The following is a 21195-nucleotide window of genomic DNA, read 5'->3' as shown; positions in this document are numbered from 1 at the left end:
CTATGTGTATCCAAAGTGACACTTTGACAGTTTTAATTTCACGACACGAAGGGGAGTGAATTTATGTCAAAGTGTCACGAGGGCAAAACAAATCGATAATTTTTAAGAGCTCGAGAGTAATTCTGTAAGATTATTTCATGAATAAAACTGTCTTTTTAAATCATTTTAACTAATATTTTATAGATATCTTCACCTGAATATTTGATAAATCTGTTTCTTGGTGTTCTCTGTGACAAGTTGTAAAACATTAATTGTCATTAATGTCACTGAATGTATTTTTGCGTAGCAACGAAGGGCATCTGACGTAAGACTTGACGAAAAAAATTACCGCTGTAATTTTTATTTATGTAGCTCTATTGGTCAGAATCTCTATGAATAAAATAATCATAATCATTTATTTTTATTCAAAAAATACGTAACATATTGTTATAAAAGTCAACAGCTACAACATTATGTACATAATTTAATAATATTATTTCTTCTTGGCTTATTGTAAAATCCAAACATTTTTCTTCCTTTCTCCCATAATTTACCGTCACAATGCAAACAAATAAATACATACAAGATGTAATTCATATTTTTAATTAAAATAAATATTGAAAAACAGAACAATAGAATAAAAAAATAATAAAGAAATATTTTTAATATAACGTCTCGAAATTGTAGCTCTTAAGTTTAAATGATCTATTCTATAATTGTTGGTTTTTAATTTTTCTTTTGTACTTGCTGTTCAAACATACCCAAAAATTTTCAACATAATATGAACAAAAAAATATGTTTATTGATCGAAATAAATCAAGTTGCTTTCGCTTTTTTGTTAAAAAAAAAACTTTTTTATATAGTCCAGTTGTCACAGAATTGACCTGTAAAAATCATACAAACATGCTGAATTTTGCTGAGAATATGAATTTTGGGACGCCAAAAAATATGTAAAAAAATTTAAAGAGTTTTTCACTCCTACCCCCGGGCTTCTCTCTAAAACCACTCCTCGTAGGGGTGTAATTCACCCCTAGGTGTAGGGAATGTGTTAAATTCATTTTTAAGGCATATTTCAAATATGTACCCTCATATTTGTTGCCAAAACTCAAAATCGAAATCTTATGTTATAATCTGGGCAAAATACAAGGAAAAGTTATTTACCAGCAATTTTATTGCTGGAATCGAATCTTATTATTATATGTATTAGTAATATAGATATGCAAAGTCCGCAGATAGTGTGCTACTTTTTTTATAAACAAAATGGCGCCCGGAAATCGTGCTTTTTTCAATTTTTGCACTATAACTCCAAAGATTTTAACTTTATACCAAAAACATCCAAATAAAAATTTACCATAATTAAATTCTGCATAGAGACGTGTTTTTCCCGATTTAATAATTAAATATTGGTAGTATAAAAGCTCCTTTCGTATAGATTATAATTCCAGAAGCCTTTGGAAATTAAATGAACAGTTTAGCAACAAATGACTTGCTAACTAAAACTTTACGGTCGCTATAATCACCACAATAATTATGATACATAAGAATAACTATGAATTTTGTATAAAAAGATACTGTACCTATCTAATGTACTTTACAGAATTGAAATTGGACTATTTAAGCAGCCTCAGGAATATTTTCGGTATTGGAAAAAAGCGACAGGACGCTTCTATTAAAAGAAAAACCGTTGAATTGTGATGAGTGGTTTCTTAGATACAACCGGTCAAAGTTGACCGGTATTTACGACAAAGATATAAACAATAGGATCATAATTTTCGAACAATCACCTTTTTATTTTTGTCCTCTTTCTCCACACCAATTTTCACATCTTTAAAGTACTCATAACATATATTATTATAATAAAAACTATCAATATTACGAGTGAAAATTGCCAAAAATAGCAAAATTCCAATCAAAAATTAGGTTGGAGAAAATGTAATCTCAATGTTCAAAATCGGTATACGTTAAAAAAATGCATTTTCTCGGCTTCCCTTGGAGCAATTTTCTTCATTCTTTTTTTGTTTCCAAGTAACTCGAGTAGAGCCATCTAACCAACGCATTATTAAATGTCAAACTTACTTTTGTTTTGTTATAATAGATTAATTTCTTTATAAGAAAAGAAAACTACATATTTTTTCCAGTTGTAGACCTTTTTTAGGTAAACTTACTACAAGTGTACCTTTTAACGTTAAAAACACAAATATTCTCATTTGAAAGCCGTATAATTATTTAAACAATCTTTATTTAAACAAATTAAAAATTTTTGTTGTAATAAATAATTTATTTCCCATATAAATAATTAATCATAAATAATTTAATTTATTATAACAAAACAAAAGCTACTTTGACATTTAATAATGTGTTAGTCAAATGAATTGAAAATGAAGAATGACAGAATGAAGAAAATTGCTCCATGGGAAGCCGAGAAAATGCATTTTTTAACGTACAACCGATTTTGAACTTTGAGATTACATTTTCTCCAACCTAATTTTTGATTGGAATTTTGCTATTTTTGGCAATTTTCACTCGTAATATCGATAGTTTTTATTATAATAATATATGTTATGAGTATTTTAAAGATATGAAATTTGCTGTTGAGAAAGAGGACCGAAATAAAAAGGTGATGGTTCGACAGTTATGATCCTATTGTTTATATCATTGCCGTAAATGCCGGTCAATTTTGACCGGTTGTATCTCAGGAACCACTCATTACAATTAAAAGTTTTTTTCTTTTAAAAGAAGCGTCCCGTCGCTTTTTTTCCAATGCATTTTTATGATTTAATTTAATTTAATATTTCCCGAGATATTCTATTTTTTTTATAAGCCAAAAAATTGTTTATAATTTTAAAATATTCCTGAGGCCGCTTAAATAGTCCAATTTTAATTCTGTAAAGTACATTAGATAGTCTTTTTATACAAAAATCATATATGTATCATAATTATTGTGGTTATTATAGCGACCGTAAATTTTTAATTAACAAGTCAATTGTTGCTAAACTGTTCATTTAATTTCCATAGTCATCTGGAATTATAATCTATACGAAAACAGCGTTTATACTACCAAGTTATTTAATTATTGATAAACAATTACTTATCTAAAATTTTAGTTGAAAATTAAAGATTTTGTTGGAAAAACCTGCATTTTCCGTGAAAAATTTTCGTCGAAGTAAATCGGGAAAAACAAGTCTCTATGCAGAATTTAATTACGGTGAATTTTTATTTGAGTGTTTTTGGTGTAACGTTAAAATCTTTGGAGTTATAGAGCAAAAATTGAAAAAAAAACCACAATTTTCGGGCGCCATTTTGTTTATAAAAAAAGTAGCACACCATCTGCGGACTTTGCATACCTATATTATTAATATATAGAGTCATAAGATTTGATTCCAGCAATAAAATTGCTGGTAAATAACTTTTCCCAAAAATGGCCTATTCTCTGATAATCTGCCCAGACTATTATAGGTTTTGAAGATTAGGCTGTAACGATGTGCTTTCCACCCGGCGTTCGACAGTTCGTCAACAGAGGACCGAACGCGTTTCTATACCAGCGCAACCCACTACGTGCCACCTCTCCGATGGAGCCAAGGAGTGATGAGGTTAACGAGAGTGTATTTAAGAAGAGAATCGAGGATCATGAAATTAGTTCCACTTGCTGTACTGAACTGGGAAGGAACTCAAACGGCAATTATGCAATGGAGTCAGTTGGAACTCTGCCGTGGCAAAGGTACTTTGGACTGAAAAGATGCTTTGCCGGAATTGTAACTGCAGTGAGAGGTAGCTGCGGTAGATCGGTCAGAAGTGATACATTTCATTAGTCTTATAAAAACGGCAAAAATCGCGTATTTATTTATTTAAACATTTATTTTTTTAACAGCTTTATAGAAACTGGCTGTATTTAAGACAAAATGCAAAAAGTGCATACGAAAGGCATGCTTTGAAACGCATTTTTGTCGATAGGACATTCTGATCAAAAGATGTCGAATTTTTACTGTTGAGTTGATACAAATTTTAAATTGATTTCGCGCGCGTTACTGTCATTCGAAATCGCCGGTAGCTCAGACCGTTGTTTCTAAGAGAACGGTTCATTCTAAACAAAAGTGCTAATAAACATTTTTGTACATATCTCAGCTACCGATGTTTTCCTGTCCTCCCCCTACGAAGACGGGGATTTTAGCGGAAAGCCCGGGGGTAGGAGCGGAAAATTTTTTTGCACCTTTTTTTTGGGGTCCCACCATCGACATTCTCAGCAAAATTCAACTTGTTCTCAAGCTGAGTTGTTGAGTATATCTCAAGTTTGTTCACTGTGATCTAGTTTTTTTGTCAAGTTGTGATCTTTCGTATTAGAGGTAAAATATAAATCCATCTAGTTTCCTAGATCTTCACCCACAATCACTTTCAATTGTAGTTACACATACAGAAATTTGTCCCAAAGAAGGATATGCTTTTGATTTTTTTTACGAAAGGTTTATATCATTATTGGGACTCAACTCGTAAGGATTTTCATAAAAAAGCTTGGTAACATTTATTGATTCAATTGCAATTATGAGGTATATATAACCAAAACCAAGTATCGAAAAAATGATGTTAAAATATTAACAAGAGACATTAAGCAAAAAAATCAAAGTATTTTCATAGGAAAAGAACTTTGAGTCATATATTTTTTGTGTAGGCCGAAAGTCGACAAAACAAAAAACCAAAGTCGAATTGATCCGTTAACAGTGACTGTTGGAGAAATAGTTTTGTATGGATTTAAAGTAACGATAGGACATTGAAACTTACTACAAGGCCGTGAAAAAATAGAAGCTTTGATGAAAATAATTAGTAGTAAAGACTGAAGGAAAAAGATAATGTCCTCAAGAATAGTCAAACAGCCGAGTAGCTAACTTTTAGATAATAGGTATATCAAATTTTCTTGATACAATAAATCAAGAAAAACATAAACAAAAACCCTCCTGCTCAAACAAAATCCGAACACTTAAATTTTGTATGTTTTTTGTATTTTGTCAGTGTATAATGGTTTTAATAGGGGGAAGTAAACATTACTAGTAAAAAACGTTCATTCATAACGATAAAATCGGTTCTTTTAATGTTTTTAAATGATCGCGTCTTCATAGAAATAAAATTATGACCTTTGGCAAAAAAGATACTTTATCTTGTTTACTAGCAACAGATTTTTTGCATGTTTTATTGCATTTACGATAAGTTTCACGTTTATTCTGATAAATCCAGATCACTGTTCATTAGTGTCTTCAAATTGTGTTAGTATGACTCCCAAAAATAATGCAGAAGTTGAAACCAAAGCTATACCAATCAACAGAGGAGTTCGTCAGGGAGACGTTATTTCACCAAAGCTATTTACACTGGGACTGGCAGACGTGTTTAAAGACATTAACTGGGTAGATAAAGAAATAAATGTTAATGGAAGAAAACTGAGTCATGTTCGATGTGCTGACGACATTGTAATATTGGCTACAAGTTTGAAAGAATTACAGACCATGATGACGCAACTATTTCAGGCTTCGGAAAAGGTAGGTCTTAAGATGAACTTGGAAAAAACAAAAGTAATGACGAATACATCAAACATTACAAAAATGACGTTGAATGACATAGAGTTAGAAACAGTAAGCGAATACATCTACCTGGGACAAATAATGAAAGTTAACAAAGAAAATAAAACTTCCAAAATTACCAGAAGAATAAGATTAGCGTGGGCAGGATTTGGAAAACTGAGTTGGATGTTGAAAAACACTAAAATAGAACAATGTTTGAAAACCAGTGTTTACGATCAGTGTATCCTCCCTATACTTACGTATGGTTCACAGACGTGGACATTCACCAAGGCCAACATGGATAAAATAGTAATAGTCTAGTAAAATAAAATTATACTACATGTAAATCAAAATGTAAATTCGTACAGGTTGAAACAAATTTTATATCAAAGTTTAGGTAGGTACAAAAGATATTTTCAAGAAAGTATCCAAATCATACAAGGGGATCATTGTTTAAATAATTAAAAAGGGGTCATTTGTAAAAAAAAATTACTTTTTTAACTGCTGAGGTCATTCAATTACCAATGGAAGTATATAGGATTGTTTTCTGCAAAGTTGAAGGGTAAATCTTTCACATAAGACTTACTAAATTAAATTTGACCCCCTATATATTTAAATAATTATACATAAAACTTTACAAACAAATTTGCAAAAAATTATTTTTAGCGTTTTAAATAAACACTATAAAATATCTTATTTTACAGGTAAAGTTGCGCTATGTTATCAGTATTAATATAAAAAAAAAAATTGGTCTTAAATCTTATTATTTTTATTTTTGTGTATATTTTCGATAAATGTATTGATAAATTCAAATTTCAATTAAACTTCCCCCTAAAATGGCATTTGAAAATTATTCAAATTTTGTTCTGAAGCTATTTTCTTGTGGCATTTTTATAATCAAGTATATTCAAATGGGAAATAAGCCACAATATTACCTAAAAATGATTTTATTTTGTTTATATTTTCGATAAATGTATTGATAAATTCAAATTTTTGTTCTTATTAATAAAATTAATAAAATCATTTTTAGGTAAACTTGTGGCTTATTTCCCATTTGAATATACTTGATTATTCAAATTTGTTTATAATCTGTTTTTTTAATAACGTCGCGGGAATTAAATATTTTGAAATGCCGTTTCGATAATTGGGTTCCTGGGAATTTTTCACTAATTAACAAATTGTTTTGTCTTTTTTTTCTCTTCTTTTTTTTTCTTGGAGTTATATTACCACGGGCCCTTTTAGGGTTAAGTTTCATTAAGAATGTCGAATTTCTAAGTTGTAGATTCTAGACCTAAAAATATTAAGATTGGTCTAAAATCACTTAAATAAAATGTGGCTACTTACTCAGTTACCAAACCATTTGACGTACCATTATCATACTTGGCAGAAAGTCTGGGTACTATACAGTCTACTAAATTGTGATAAATGAAAGTTTCTAACTACTACCAGATGCGTACGACAGGGGATAGTTAATGGTTGACCCTTCTTAAATTCTACGCCACTGAGGGAATTACTAGTTTAGCAAAATTTTTCGATTCTCCAATACTTTCTATGTAAATAATATACTCTTTACTGGTAAAGATTAAGTCATTAGTTTTCGAGATATTGGACGTTAAAAATGAAACGGCATAGTTATTTTGATTCATTCATTCATTCATTTTAAACTTCCAATATCTCTCAAACTGATGACTTTATCGATACCAATAAAGTTATTTACATACAAAGTATTGGAGAATCGAAAAATTTCGCTACAATACCAATTCACTCAGTGGCGTAGAATTTGGGAAGGGTCAATCATTCACTATCCCCTGTCGTACGTCTCTGGCACTAGCTAGAAACGTTTATTAATCACAATTTAGTAGGATGTATAATAGCCACACTTTCTGCCAAGTATGATAAGGATACGTCAAATAGATTAAAAGTACTTGGTAACAATAATTTTTAAATTTTTAAATAAAACACCCTGTAACTCAGTAAGTAGCCACATTTTATTTAAGAGATTTTAGTTAAATCTTAATGTTTTTAGGTCTAGAATCTACAACTCTGAGATTCGACATTCTTAATAAAATTTAACTCTAAAAGGGCCCGTAGTAATATAACTCCAAGAAAAAAAAAAGAAGAAGAAAAAATTCCAAAAGAATTTTGTTAATTAGTAAAAAATTCCCAGGAACCCAATTATCGAAACGTCATTTCAGAAATACTTAATTCCCGTGAAGTTATTAAAAAAAAACAAATTATAAACAAATTTGAATAATTTTCAAATGCCATTTTACGGGTGAGTTTAATTGAAATTTGAATTTATCAATACATTTATCGAAAATATACATAAAAATAATGAGATCTTAAGCAAGTGAATATTTCTTTGGCAACAACCGCGTTCTTGCAATTGGAAATATAGTAACATTTAATAAACAAATTCAATATCTCAAAAAATATTAAACATTTTTAGACCATTTTTTTTGCTTAACACTGGTAACATAGCGCAACTTAGTCTGTAAAATAAGATATTATATAGTGCTTATTTAAAACGCTAAAAATTATTTTTTGCAAATTTGTTTTTAAAGTTTTATATACAATTATTTAAATAAATAGGGGGTCAAATTTAATTAAGTAAGTCTTATGTGAAAGATTTGCCCTTCAACTTTGCAGAAAAAATCCTTCATTGGTAATTGACTTACTTCAGCAGTTAAAAAAGAATTTTTTTGCAAAAATGACCCCTTTTTAATTATTTAAACAATGATCCCCTTGTATGATTTGGATACTTTCTTGAAAATATATTTTGTACCCACCTAAACTTTGATATAAAATTTGTTTTAACCTGTACGAATTTACATTTTGACTTTTTTTATTTTATTAGGCTATAAAGGCACAAAGAGCGATGGAAAGAGCAATGCTCGTGGTGAGGCTTACATGTAGACAAAAAAATAAATAAATGGATTAGAAGCAAAACCAAAGTAAAAGACGCAGGAGAACATGCTGCCAAATTAAAATGAAGCTTCGCAGGACACAATGCCCGACTGAAGGATAAAAGATGGATTCACGAAATACAACAATGGAGACCGTGGCTAGGAAAGAGAAGCAGAAGAAGGCCGCAAATGAGATGGGCTGATGACATTAAGAAGATTGGAGGGCACAAGAAACAAGTGGTGCAAAATAGAAAACACTGGATTGAATTGGGGGAGGCCTATGTCCAAGAATTACTTAAGGCTGGAGAAGAAAAAGAAATAAAATATTGTATCGTGCTTTACTTCCTCCCCATTTAAACCCTTAACACCTAGAGTATTTAAAAAACATGCACATGCAAGTATCAGGATTTTTTTGACCAGAAGTGTATGAAGTACTGGGATAAAAAATGGATTTATATATTCCAATTACCTTCATCGACAGTGTATGTCTTAGCTTTGGCTAAATGACAAGAAAATCAAGATTCTTGTCTAAAAACTGAAGCTAGATTTTCCAACAAAATAAAAATTTCTGTTAAAAAACTCTTACTTTCTCCAAGGATTGTTTATTTGCTGAGTTTTTCCTAAAGTAGGAAACTGGTTTTCTAAAATATGACTGTTATAATGTTCCGTCAACTCCCTCTTGAAGATAACTTGCTTGCAGTTCTCACAAACGAGCAGATACTTTTTGCTTTTACCATCGTACTCTCTATACAGTTCCTGTTGTTTCTCCAAATCCGGTAGAAGGACCAACAATTCAGGAAATACGTCGTCAAACTGATCTCTAAGAACTTCTTTGCAATGTTCGTAGTATTTACTAGTAGGATACGCTCCGTTTCTGAACAAATCTGAATAAGTTTTGAATTCCTTGATGCTATCGTTGTCCAAGACACTCATGAAACGTTTTATGAGGTCTTGATTTCTGGATTGGAAATTAGCAGGTTGTATGTAGTTGTTAACAGGCATTATGGAGTAGCTTTGGCCACTGCTAGAGGTGAAGGTGAAGTCACTAGCACCTAAAGCGGGAAAAGAAGAACGGTTTAAACCAGGAGGGGGTTTCACAGAAAAGCCGGGAGGAGGTTTAGTATTCTCTGCGTGGTTATTTGTTACAGAAGACTCTGTCGGTGTTGTCAGAGTTCCGATTTTGAGTTCCGAACGTTTTTTAACAAAACCGTTCATGTTAGGCTCGTCATTATTATTGATATTGTTAGTTTCGTCAGCTCTGTTGGCCTCTACCTCAGTCAACTTGCCTTTCTTCTTCTTGTTTTTGTTTTTTGAATCGTTGTCGCTGATTTTGAGATCGTTCAGCTTGCTCTCGACATGACTTTTTGGCCTCGAACTGGTCGGCTTATTATCGACTTTCTTACTGCTAGTATCACCACTACTTTTTGAGTTATCGCTATAAGTCTTTGAATTATTATTACTAGAATTATTTTTAGAATTTACACTAACAAAATTGTTGAGGTTAACCCAGTTACTGGATGCAGGCACAGACGCAGAATTCTTCTTTTTATTGAGGGTCGGAAACTGGTCCAGCGAGCTAGGAGGTAATTGAGGCGCGGGCGCCACCTTAATGGCCTTCGGTTCTTTCTTTTGCTTTGCCGGTACCCACTTGGGCTGGACCATCGTAGTCACGGCTCCCAGGGCCGGGAAAGCTTCAGAGGAGCGCTGTTGCAACGAAGATGAGGCACTTGTGGTGATGTGAGTGGTTATGCTTCCGTTGGGGCGGTGGTTCACTTGAATGGATACTTTCGGCGTACTAGAATCTTGAGCATTGCTAAAAAGCAAGGCAAAAAACAAACTTAGTAAGAAAGCAATATAAACATTATACAGAAAAATAAGTGAAAATTTGCTTATGCTGCTAACAAGTAAATATACAGTGCGCACGTGAAGTATGGAAACAAAGATATCTGTGACACCCACAGCGATTTAAAAACTTTTATTTTCGACGTTGCTAAAAAGCAAAGTGTATGTAGATAGGCTACAGACCGACTATTTAAGAACTAAAAGACATCATTACAGCAGAGTTAACACTAATTCCTCAGGTTTTCATTTAGACTTCTGTTTTCAAAGACAAGGTGGTCTCATTGAACACCAACTTTAATTTTTTTCTTTAGATACTTTCTTTTTTTACACAGCAACATTAAATACAAAATAAAAATGTTTTTCCTATTTATTGCATATTAAGAGACCACATCAGCTCGGGAGATAGTAGCACACTCTTTTCCGAAAGTTCTGTGAATATTTGGCAACAGTGCGTAGTATTTGACACTAACTAAGATTAAGTTTCAATATTGTTACAATATACTCATAGGCGCGATAAATGAGAGCACAGTAAAACCTCCGTTAACCGAAATAATGGGGGGGGGGGGGAGGATGCCGTTTCGGATAACAAGAATTTCGGTTAAAAATGACATTGTTTTTTGTATTCCTCTTGTATCAAATTACATAGTATTGAAGAGATATAGCTGCAAACATCGTTGTCAAAGGAAAACACAACAGAAAATAAAAGATTTCTTTAAAAAAACACTCATGTTCATGTTCCTTAATTTTATTGCTTTTTTAAATTTACTTTTTATTAACGAAATTATTGAAACTGTCAGCCATTTTACCAATGAACTGTCAACACGGATGGAATGGCCCCGTCCCATTCAAATAGTGAAGCGAGATTGCGGCCAACATACAAGAGAGAGGTCCTAGAGAGAGATAGAGCTTGCCAGGGAAAATTTGACTTTTTCATTGGTTGGATTTTATCATAATGATCAGAGTTGCCAGATGTGATTTTATAAATCCCCCACTTAGAAACTGTAATTCCCTCAAATTAAGCTCAAATACCCCAAATTAAAATGTTTTCCGCATGTTAATAAATTAGTAGTGAAATTTAATAAAAAATTTTCCTCTTGGTAAAAGGTATATTAGTTTAAAAAGCCCTAAAGGGCTACAAACATATAAACAAAACGTTTTCGATCTGTAACAAGAGCACCATCAGTGTTACAAGAACATGGTGAGCCAACCAAAAAATACAAAGGTCAAAGCCTTTCAAAAACCAGACAAAAGTCTTATATAAATTAACACATCGAAAAATCCAAAGGATGGATAAAATTCCTAAGGATACGGCCCTAGGGCAACATATGACTCCCACACGTGGTAAGTGGGTCAAAAGGTAACTAGGTCATTATGTTATAGAATGTAATAGAAAGGAGTTGCTGTAATAGAAAACAATTATTTTATTATTACAAGTAAATAAATGTTTATAAAAATAAACAAAAATAGGTGAAAATTTTATTAAAAGCTTGTATTTTGGTTTTTTTATTTCAATTTAAAATTTAAATTTTAAACTATTGATGATATTTCTAGAATAAAATATATAATTGAAAATATTTTTACGTAAAATATACTCCCTACAACACTCACAATTAATAATAATCTATTTTTTCAAATAGTTCGACAACTTAGTTCTATTACACAAAAATATAATAAATTAATTATAAACAAACACTACTTCCTGATGGATCAACACTAACTAATTCCAATATCTTGGAAAATAATACACTACTGCACTGCACAAATATCGATATATTCGTGCTATTACACTTAGAAAATCGACGCAGGTTTATCAAAATGACAGTGACTATATCTGTATGTTGCCTAATCAGTTATTAGTTACAATATTTGCGATATCTTGTTATAGGTAATCAATTTTGGTAGTTCCAATGTGACACAAATTGCTGATGTGGGATTGCCGACACAAATTGCTGGTGTGGGAACGTAAAATCCTTCGAATGATATATGGCCCTTGTAGAGACAGCGTGACAAACGAATGGAGGCGCAGATACAATAACGAGGTAGAGTCTATATCTATCAAGGGAAAGGCCAGATGGAAGAATGTCTGTAGGACGGCCTAGAAAAAGGTGGAAAGATGCAGTCAAAGAAGATCTAGAGAAAATGGGAGTGAGACAATGGGAATTAGTGACAGAGGACCAACAAACATGGAAAGCAATAGTAAACGCGGCAAAGACTCACGAAAAGTTGTAGCGCCATTGATGATGATGATGATGACAATGTGACACAAAATATAGGCATGGGATAAAAAAGTTTATCTGAAGAAAGTTTATATTTTTGTTTTTCTTAATGGAGGCACAGGCTCGTTTTTGTAATGTTTTATGTAATTATAGATTAATTTCCACATACTAACATATTTCTCAAATTGGGCTCTTTACCGCCATTCTTTACTTTACTTACTTACTTACTTAAGCCGTCCTCTTGTACCTTACGGTGTCGAGGTAAGTGGAGAAATCAAACGTCTCCATGCCTTTCGGTCAGTAGCTAGTCTTTCTGCTTCTCTCCACCCAATATTTCTTTTTACGCAAGCCTTTCCAATATTTGCGTTCCACGTTCTTGCTGGCCTGCCTCTTCGTCGTTTGTTGTCAGATGGCGCTTTCCATACCCTCTTTAAAGTTCTACCTTCACTCACTCTGGCCATATGTCCGAACCACGATAACTGTTTCGATTCAAGTCTGTCGAAGGTCCTACCAACACCGCACCTTTCGCGTATGTCTTCATTTCTTATACGATCACGTCTGGTCACCCCGGATACCGCACGTAAATATCGCATTTCGCATGCTTGAATTTTACTACGGATGTTGTCGTTCACTGTCCACGTTTCACTACCGTAGAGTAGCACCGGCTCGTATACAGTTTGAAATACTTTCATTTTTGTTTTCAGGCTTACTTCTTTCTTCCTAATAAAACTTTTATTTAGTACATAGTATAATTTTGTTGCACTCATTACCCTGCTGTTTATTTCTGGTTCTATATTTCCTTGCCCATTCATTGTTGATCCTAGATACTTGAAGTCCTCTACTTGTGTAATGGTTTCATTATTCAGCTTTACATTTATATTTTCTTGAGTTTTCGATATTACTAAAGCTTCTGTTTGTTCAATATTTATTTTCATCCCAAATTTCTTAAAGGCTTCATTCCAAACATTCACATGCAAGTCTTTTTCTGATTTTGCCACAATTATCAGGTCATCGGCATATATCAACTCTGACACGTAAACTTGTTGAAGTTTATACACCCCAACCCTAGTTCTTTTTAACTTACCCCTGCATTCTTTTGCAATTTCGTCCATTAGAGCGATGAATAACAAAGAACTCAAAACACCACCTTGCCTTACACCTGTCCTTGTGTAGAATTCTAGAGATGAGCCATTCTTTACTATATTACGAATATGTGTGCCAAATATTTCAACAAAATATTCAAAATTAAATCTGCAAACTTGGAACGCGTTTTCCATTTGGATGAGACGCTGATGTAGCCTCTTAATGTTCAATATTGGCCTTTAACAGATTATATGTTATATCTGCAATGAAAAACTGAAACAAAAGATTGTAAAATATATGAGTGGTCCCATTTAAAAATACGCATATTATCCGTTTATCTCAGAAACTGTACATTTGGCGCAACGTCGAAAAAATAAAATTTTAAATCGCTGTGCTAGTCCACCTAATTTACATAACCAACATTTTGTTACTATTTGCGGTGTGCAAGTACTTGGAGGGGATACGAGAAACGATCGTGCGCGATTAGCGGAGAAATCTTGCAACTTTCTTAAATAAATCGTTGTCAATTGAAATTGTCAAATTTTCACATATATTTCATATCTACTGTCAATGAAGAAGAAAAATTATATATTGCTCTACAATATTGATATGATATGCAATTATTACATAAGGGCAAATTTAATTAATGGTATTTTGCTTGCAGTACTGCATTTTAATTAATAACTAATTTTATTTACTACATACAATTGTTTACGTTTTAATAACATAACCTGAATCTTATATTTTTTCTATTTATTATTTTTTTGGACTATGGTCTTGACAATTATCCAGTAACCAGGACTAATATAATTGGCCAATATAATTAAAAGTGCGAATAATGTTGCTGAGCGTAGAAACCAGGTGTCGCTTTGCCGAACTTGCACGGTCCCAATATCATACGGAGTGTCAAGAGAGATCTTTATGTTTTCATACTTTACACGCGTACTGTATATGAGCAATACTTACTTTACGCTCAATCTAACGGTACTACTAGCTCCAGAACTGCCGCCAGCACCACCCAAAGCAGGAAAATTCTCCAACGTTTTCGCCAGGCCTTTTTGTCCTCGCACTGTTCTTATCGTCACCTCCGGAGCTCTGCTATTCCTAACAGAAGAATTTGTCGTGATAGTGACACCTGGTGTTGATTTTGGACCTGTGTTAGTAGGTTGGACAGCTAAAATCATTATATACTATAGGTATGTAATGTATATTAAATATAACAAAAATATACTATAGATATAAATGCATTTAGCAGAATTGAACCATTGCAAATTCTTCTATATCTTCTGCTTTTCTTAAAAACGTCTGTATGTTTAATCCGGTCCAGTAGCGAATTTTTTTCAGCGAGGATATTTGTCGTCTATCAGGACCCCTTTTCCTTCGATTTTACCCTTCTGCAACAACTCGTACATATCATTTCTAAGTATGTGCCCCAACTATGCTGTCTTTAATAAAATTTACCCTGTATTTAAGAAATTTTGTTAAAACAAAGCAGACATGTTTATTAAAACAAAACAAACATGTTTGTTTTGTTGATTTTTTTAAACCCTGTAGATTTAAGTAATTATTGTATATTATAATTGAAAAAAGAAAAGAACAAGAAAAAAAGGCAAAAAAGCAAAAAAAAAGAAAAAGAAAAAACAAAAAGGAAAAAAACTAAGAAGATGTAAACCTCCGCGAGGTTGAATCGGGTTTACGTCTTAGCGTAGTAAAAAAAACAATTAATAAATAATAATAATAAAAAAATAAAAAAAAAACAAATTAGAAATACAAAAAAATACAAAAAAATAAAAATTTACAAAAAAAATATTTACAACCAAAACAGTGTATTATTTAGGGTGTTGGTTTAATAAATCCACAGAACATTCCCCTGTAGAAATTGCGACACAAATTTGAAATAAATATTCCTGATCGGCACTTAGTCAATTAAATCTACTTCTGGTAACTCACAGTCAATAATGTCACATTTTACAACTGGCATTCTTTCGCAATGCACTATTTGATTTCCTATAGTTCCTGTAAAAGCTCTTGGACTTTGAGTTTGACCGTCAAGCTTTTGGAAAAGATGCCGTAAGGGCAATTCATTAGCGTGAAGCTGACAGATAAATCTTTGTAAAGGGCGGCCTAACTTTAACTCTAGTAGAAATTATACCATTTTTTTCTTCCCGTATTGACCACAGTTCCGTCATATCCTACTACCACTAGTTCTTCTAGATCAGCGGTTCTCAATCTGTGGTACATGTACCACTAGTGGTACATTTCATTATTTGAGGTGATACACAAAACGCAAAACAGCCATAATCAACACCACTATTATAGTTAATTAGATCATCTAGCTAATCAGTAGATAACCTTCAGTTGGGTGGTACCAAAAATAATAAAAAGTATTTGGTGGTACTTGACTTAAAAAGATTGAAAACCGCTGTTCTAGATTATACCTATAACTCTTTAAAAAGTTCACAATACTTTGACAAATGTTTAGAGCCGATCCAGAAAGGGGTACTGTGTGACCTAAAAATATGGAGTCTGGCTCTTGAATTAATGAAACGTGCTCTTCGAGTGCGGTTCTTCTGTGGGGCTTGCCTTCAATATTTTCAGTATATACTCAGTTTGTTTCTTGAAAGTCCAAAGTCGCAGCACCCTCGCACCCCGAAGATGGGACTAATAGTCTAAACAAACCAGGGCCGCCAGGACCGGGCTTCTGTTAATAATGCCAAAAAATTGTTTTTTTTTTTCATTTTTCAAAAGCCTGTAGAGGGCAGAAGAAGTAATTTTATCCAAAAGTCGTAATAATACTTTCTTATTGTCGTTACTGTACTAAAGGTAAATGTTGGTGGGTATTCCAATTCAATTTGTCAATTTTTTTTTTATTTTGTCATTATTACTCAATTTTTTTTTTTTTTTCGTTTTTCAAAGGCCGGTAGAGGACAGAAGATGTAATTTTATCAAAAAGTTGTAATAACACTTTTTCATTGTCGTTACTAAAGGAAACTTTTGGTGGGTATTTTAAATCAATGTGTCATTTTTTTTAAATATTGCGATAATCGATCCACCCTAATATACATTGTAAATCCCAAATCATGATTTCCAAAGTTTATACATTGTAAATTATGATTCGGGAGTGCTCCTAGAAGCATTTAACGTATCTTGTTTTGTTTATTTCTACTGCATCTTGATTGTAAATTTAGTATAGGTCCAGCAACCAGATACCTAGCTAGAATATTAATTGTAGAAGTATTACTAGAAAAATGCAGAAAAATTAAAGTGACCGTCTACAAAACACTAATAACTTCTTCTTCTATGGCATTACAGATCAAGTTGAACATTGGCCTCCTTTATTTTTTGCCTCCACCCTTGTTTGTCTGTGGCTGCTCTTCTACATACACGGACTCCCTAAAAGTGCTTCTGCGTCGCTGCTTACTGGGTCTTTCCAGCGCTTTCTTGGCTTTCCAACCAGTCTGTTTCTCTGAAATCTAGCGTTCAGTGATTTTCTTGGTAGCCTATCCTCTCCCATTCCTATCACATGTCCGGCCCACTGCAATCTTTGTATTCGAATGAAGTCTGACAGGAGTGTTTCCTTATAAAGTTGATAAAGCTCGTTGTTGTATCAAATTCTGAAGATTCCGTTTTCCCTCACAAGTCCTAGTATTCTCCTCAGTACTTTACTTTTGAATGTGTCGAGTTTGTTTTTCGATGTTTCTTTCAGGACCCATGCTTAACTGCCAAAACATGCTATTGGTCGAATTAAGGTTTTATACACTCGGGTGCAAAATTAACCGGACACCTTAAAAATGGGTAATTTTTTATGTCTCGCAATTCCTAAACCTGTTGTCCGATTTAAGTGATTTTATAATATGTTATAGCCTTATTCTTTAGCAATACCGTTTTAATAATATTGTTGCTAAACAGGTAAATTTTCATTGTATACCGGGTGTACCAATGAAACTGTGTTTTTTTCTCAAACTTCGCATCACCGTGTGGAGTATTCTAACATTTACAAAATACTCAAATTTAAACCCAACTATAGCCTCATGTTTTCTCAACATTCTGTTTTTTGAGTCATTTGCTTATGTTGGACCGTTAAAAAGTTACTTTAACAGTTAGCCATGCTTTTTATCAAAACAGTATGTTTTTAAATAAGCATGGCAAACTTTATGGAGTTATTCTACATGAAAAAATAATGACAGTTTGCTTTACAACCTATGTCCGCAAATGCTTAATTTCTAAGATAGAGGGTGTTGAAATTTTTCTTATAAACTGACGATTTATTTATTGCTTAAAACCGGTTGAGATATGCAAATGAAATTTGGTGGGTTTTAAGACCTAGTTATTATACAACTTTTGACATACAAGTTAGAATTTAATATTCACCATTAGCGCGCATACGGGTAATATGAGCTGTCATATTACCCGTATGCGCGCCAATGGTGAATATTAAATTCTTAGTTGTATGTCAAAAAATGTGCAATAACTACGTCTTAAAACCCACCAAATTTCATTTGCATATCTCAACCGATTATAAAGCAATAAATAAAGCATCAGTTTGTAAGAAAAATTTCAACACCCCCTATCTCAGAAACGAAGCATTTGCGGCCATACCGTTTATAAAGCAAACTGTCATTATTTTTTCATGCAGAATTACCCTTTAAAGGTTGCCATACTTATTTAAAAAGACCCTGTATTTATGAAAAACATGGCTAGTTGTTAAATTACCTAACTTTTTTATGGTCCAATGTACGCGAATGAATCAAAAAACAAAATGTTTAGAAAACATGAGGCTACAGTTAGATTTCAATTTCAGTATTTTGTAAATGCTAGAATATTCCACAGGGTGATGCGAAATTTAAGAAAAAAACACAGTTTCATTGGTACACCTCGTATACAATGAAAATTTACCTGTTTAGCAACAATATTATTAAAACGGTATTTTAAAGAATAAGGCTATATAACATATTAAAAAATCACTTAAATCAGACAACAGGTTTAGGAATTGCAAGACATTAAAAATTACTAATTGTTAAGGTGTCCAGTTAATTTTGCACCCGAGTGTAGATTCTTATCTTTGTATTTCGGTGGACACTTTTAGACCGAAATATATGGGAGAGGGCAAAATAAGTTCTGTTTGTCTGCATTATTTTCTTCCGTATTTCCCCATCTTCTGATCCGTCGGCATATATTTCTACTACCAGCTATGTAAACTTTCCAACCCTTTCAATGTCATCTTCATGTCATGTATAATGTTTTGTGGGACTGTATTTCTTCTCGTGTGTATCATTATTTTTGATTTTTTCTGTGTTAATTTTTTAACACAGAAAACACTACTAACACCAGTACTAAAATATGGAGCAGAAACATGGTCACTTACACAGAAATACTAATAACTGTTTCAACGTTTCGAGCGAAAAGTCCTAAGAAGGATATATAGAGGAATAGAAGAGCAAGGTTTGTGGCTCCAGCTTTACAATTTTGAGTTGTATAGAGGTTTCGAAGAATCTGACGTTGTAAAATCCAAATCCATTGGTATTTTACACGCCTTAGATGGAGAGGGCATGTAATCAGGCGAGAGGAAAGTGCAGTCAGAAAGCTTTTTGAAGAAGGCCGAATGAACAACGAGCCAGAGAAAGACAGAGACTTATATATCAAGGCAATCTAAAGGGAGACTTAAAATTTATTGCGAGTTAGAACATGCCGAGGAATTTCCAGAGACAGGGGTGAATGGAGGATTGTTCTGGGCTAATAACGAGATGTGATTCCACTGATGATGATGATGATGATAAGTGGTAATTTTAGTTGATCATTACTCTCGACTGCAAAAAATAGTACAAACAATTGCAAAATATAATTTTGGGGCAGTTGTGACAAATACTCACCTCCTAATGTAGGAAAATCCGCGTTTGTGAAGTTTGAATTAACCTTCGATGTGAAATTCACAGATGCAGGTCTCGAATGCACAGTGATATTGCTTGAAGCACCACCCAATGCAGGAAAATCGTTGGGTGTTAAAGGGTTAACGAATACTCTTCCCCGTTCTTCCTCCATACCTCCGCCTGGTCCACCAGGCTCCATGTTATACGTGTTTAAAGAAGAACCTTCGTCCAGCCTTAAAAATAAAAAAAGTGAGAACACTGAAGATGTAGAGAACAAAAGGATGCAAGTTATTCGTTGTCTACTAACCTGTGGCTCCGATCGTTATATTTCCTAAGTCTCATTTCTTGGCCGGGTCTAGGTCTCGGTGTTAATGTGAATTCTAATTCTAGTGTTCTTGCTTGTTTAGCTCCAGATTTACTCATGAATCTACTATGTTCAGTCGCTTTGTGAGCTACAATTTAAATAATACCATTGCTTAAATCTAGTATCATAAAATATTTTCCAAAAGATAATATCGCACCCTCAGTGCAAGACTGCAGTAAGTCAAAATAAGTAAGTTTCGAGATAAAGACGATTTTGTTTATTTTCTTGCTAATATCGGTGAAATAAGACACAAGTTTTACGAAAAATTAACATTTAATTATGATTTTGCATGCTTTTCAGCCTATATTACATTAACCAAAAATAGAAATTTAAATAAAATAATATTAATGCAAAAAAAAAATTAGGAATTTCAAAGTTACAACAGTTTTGCACGGAGAAAATTGTGAAAAGTGTAGACACAATGTGTCATAAATGTCATTTACTTTTACAGTAAAACCTGTGTTACCGGCCACCTGCCAACATCGGCCACCTGTACTAACGGCCAGTTTAAAAATTCCCCAAACCAATTATGTATATCTAGACTACAAAAACTGGCAATACCGGCCACCTTTCTATATCGGCCAATAGTTCTTTCATTTTTAGTGGCCGTTGCTGACAGGTTTTACCGTAGTTGTTGCTGACAGGTTTTACCGTAGTTGTTGTTCTCTTCTCGTACATCATCTTGTGCCAAAATATTTTTACAGTAAAACCTGTCAATAACGGTCACTAAAAATGACAGAACTATTGGCCGATATAAAAAGGTGGCAGCTAACACCAGGTTTTGTAGTCCACAAATTTTGGTTTGAGGAACTTTGAAACTGGCCGGCTAGTTCAGGTGGCCGGTTTTGACAGGTGGCCGTGAACACAGGTTTTACTGTATCACACAAAGGACATAAAATCTACATGAATAGATTGGTCTCGAAAATCTTTGTTTATTGTCTCAGCCGTTAATGGATTACGTAGACATAATATATATGAATAAAATTAAATGCTGTATATTAAAATTAAACACCACAGATATACAGTAAAACCTGTGTTAACGGCCACCTGTCAAAACCGGCCACCTGAACTAGCCGGCCAGTTTCAAAGTTCCCCAAACCAAAATTTGTGAATTTTTATATCGGCCAATAGTTCTGTCATTTTTAGTGACCGTTATTGACAGGTTTTACTGTAGATATTAAAATAACAAATATCTTACTTTTTTCATTGCTTGTTATCGAATCCGTTGCATTGTTCCGTGCAAAACTGTTGTAACTCTGTTACATTAGAGTTACCACAGTTTTGCACGGAACTTATGTTCAAAAACGCAAAATAGTTAAACTGTTGTTGTTGTAATATTTAGCCCATTAACCATTTGAAAGTTACTAAAGTTTTACAGGAGATAGATATGCATGT

General features: G+C 33.0%; 1 protein-coding gene across 1 annotated transcript in view; it reads right to left on the bottom strand.

Annotated features, from left to right (window-relative positions):
- Positions 1-820: 820 nt before the first annotated feature.
- Positions 821-21195, bottom strand: part of LOC114334955 (E3 ubiquitin-protein ligase ZNF598) — a 33014-nt gene continuing 12639 nt past the window's right edge. Inside the window, exons 4-7 of the mRNA XM_050654143.1 lie at positions 19744-19888; positions 19440-19669; positions 14536-14743; positions 821-10241 (exon numbers count right to left, since the gene is read on the bottom strand). Coding sequence (XP_050510100.1) covers positions 9011-10241; positions 14536-14743; positions 19440-19669; positions 19744-19888 — 1814 coding nt within the window. The 3' untranslated portion in view covers positions 821-9010. The remainder of the gene's footprint in view (positions 10242-14535; positions 14744-19439; positions 19670-19743; positions 19889-21195) is intronic.

The sequence above is a fragment of the Diabrotica virgifera genome, chromosome 1 (genome assembly GCF_917563875.1).
Source record: "Diabrotica virgifera virgifera chromosome 1, PGI_DIABVI_V3a".
In the NCBI taxonomy this organism is placed as follows: Eukaryota; Metazoa; Arthropoda; class Insecta; order Coleoptera; family Chrysomelidae; genus Diabrotica; species Diabrotica virgifera.
This window is presented reverse-complemented; position numbering and strand designations above follow the sequence as displayed.